The following is a 2,421-nucleotide window of genomic DNA, read 5'->3' on the forward strand; positions in this document are numbered from 1 at the left end:
CATTATAACATGATATAAAACTCAAAAGAGTTGATTTTACATGATATTGCCCCTTTAAGGCTCTATTTGATGTCTAGGGACATTGCACTCATTTCGATTTTGCTTGTATAACTTGTAATTCTATTATTGGTCATTCGATATCGCTGTACCATTTGTCATTCTGTGATTGGTTAATCGTGCACTCCGCCCGAGTGTATATTAATGCATTTTATGTATGTTGCTAGTTCAGTGGTAGCTTGACGGACTCTCTGATCGGGCCTGCTTGAGTTGCTGCTCACCTTTTGCATTTGCAAACCTTATTAAATCATCTGATGACCAAACCACGCAGTGCACCTTCTTTTATTCAYGTGTTTCTGCCTTAGTGGATATTTCTACGACACACCCTCTTTGTAACACAGAAAAGCTTTCAACAGTATTCTCCAGAACACTGTTGATGCTTCCTAGAAATGACAGCATTGAAGAAGAAGACATGACCTCACCTTTCCAGAAAACCCAGTTCTCCAAGAAGAGCTTCAGTCTCAGATGTAAACATTGGGCCTCATGCAAGAACCATTCGTACAAACGGATTTGTTCTTAAGTTGTGTGTACGAGTGATTTAGGAGAACTTGTTGCATTCACTAATTTTCTTGTATTCTAAGATTTTTTTCATATACGAACAAAATTCACATGTGGTCCAGACCTGTCGTATATTTTACGAGCAGTCAGTCTGCTGTTAGCTAGATGGATTTTTTTCACTAATAACTTTATATTTCATCAGTTTGAAGATATTTCAAGTTGAAAATAAATCACACTCCATAATTATATTGACAATAGGCTATTCTGTTTGGAGTTATAATTTTAAATGCAATAAAGTAGACTAACAACATAAAAAGGTTAAATTAAATTAAATTGGCTATTAATGCTATTGTATAACACTACAATGTTAACATGAAGTTAAATGAAGTTTGGAGACATTTTAAAATGCATTTTTTTTTTCAGAAATGCACCTGAGAACTGCTCTTCTTCTGAACAAATGAAAACACAGTTGTTTACATTTAAATTAAAAAATATTTGACAAAAGAAAAACCAGAGCAGGACTAGAGAGAGATAATTTTGATTTAGATTTTTATTTCTGACTGTATATGACCCACAGGTGACATGACATTAACAGCAGTTGTCTTTTCATTCCTCGGCTTTGGAAGGTCCTAGTTTAATTCTACTGCTGATGCTGCTAAAAATGACAGATTTTCTTTTCTGGATCTCTGAGAGCGGGACTTCAATCTCTGAACTCGTGAAGTTCTTTATTTTACTTTGCAATGTCATTTATGAATGCACATTTGCTGKCATGTGGGGCAGGAGAATATAGCCTTACATGGTATTTTTAGGGTGGTAATTATGCAAACCTTCTCTCCTTCTTGGCGTGCGCCTGGATACGCATTCACCAGTTTATGCTGCTCATTTACACACTTTTCCTGAAGATAGAAGAGTTTGTTGAATCTGACGTGGTATGTTTGTACGAACCCTTCATATGAACAAAAGTAAGAGAAATTTAGGATAAAGAATACAAAAACGTTGTTGCATGAGGCCCATTGTTTGATCGTGTTGTATCAATGCGAGGCGTGTAACTAGATAGTAGGGGAGTGAATCTTTTTCTTTCTCACGATTCAATTCGATTCTGATTTTTGGGGCCACGATTCGATTCCAAATTGATTTTTCATTCAAAACTGATAATGTGAGCCCATTTTTTGTGTTCGAAAAGTGCTTCATCTTCAATTTGCAACCCTTGCACACCTCGCTCAGGTCAAACTCAGACTCATTCAGTAAAAAACAAAATGAGCCAAAATCTTAACATTTAATGAAGACAGGGCCGGTTCAATCTTGCTTTCTTCCAGTTTTGTAGTTTCCTCTTTGCTTTGGTGCTTTCTGCTCGTTCATATGTTCCAGAAGCAGCTGCAGGATGACGTCAGGACGTCCCATGTAGTTACAAAATGGAGGCTGACAGCTTTTAGATTTGCTTTATTTTTTATTTCTAAAAAATAATTTTGGGACATTTTAAATAGATTCTTAATCTTTGTAAATGAGAATAACGATTCTGATGTAAAATTATTTTTTGGTGCACTCCTACAAGAGATCCCTCAGGAACAAGTTGTTCTTACAACAGTCCTAATCATAGTATAAAAACAAACTGATTGCATGTTGATTATAAACATATTGAAAAACCTCTAAAAAATGCAGGAGAGTGGCCCTCACAGTGTCATTTATCTCTGGAGGGGTGGAGCCTGTTAGCAGAAAAGGGGTATTAAACTCGCTGCTTCTTTCAGAGAACAGATCCAAACAGATCTGCTTTTTGTTTTGTTGCATTTTCATCATCTGTATTTCCAAAGATGACTTGGATCATGAAGAGTTTTTTCATCACTCTGGCCGTCTTGTTTCTTTCTCGAG

General features: G+C 36.2%; 2 protein-coding genes across 2 annotated transcripts in view; one reads left to right on the plus strand and one right to left on the minus strand.

Moving 5' to 3' along the window:
* Positions 1-2,421, minus strand: part of LOC106528553 (metalloproteinase inhibitor 2) — a 23,590-nt gene that overhangs the window by 4,875 nt on the left and 16,294 nt on the right. The gene's annotated exons all lie outside the window — the stretch shown is intronic.
* LOC106528551 (metalloproteinase inhibitor 2) overlaps positions 2,219-2,421 on the plus strand; it is a gene marked incomplete in the record, with an annotated part of 22,741 nt that continues 22,538 nt past the window's right edge. The window contains 1 exon segment of the mRNA XM_014023747.1: positions 2,219-2,415. Coding sequence (XP_013879201.1) covers positions 2,364-2,415 — 52 coding nt within the window.

The sequence above is a fragment of the Austrofundulus limnaeus genome, unplaced genomic scaffold, assembly GCF_001266775.1.
Source record: "Austrofundulus limnaeus strain Quisiro unplaced genomic scaffold, Austrofundulus_limnaeus-1.0 Scaffold389, whole genome shotgun sequence".
NCBI lineage: Eukaryota > Metazoa > Chordata > Actinopteri > Cyprinodontiformes > Rivulidae > Austrofundulus > Austrofundulus limnaeus.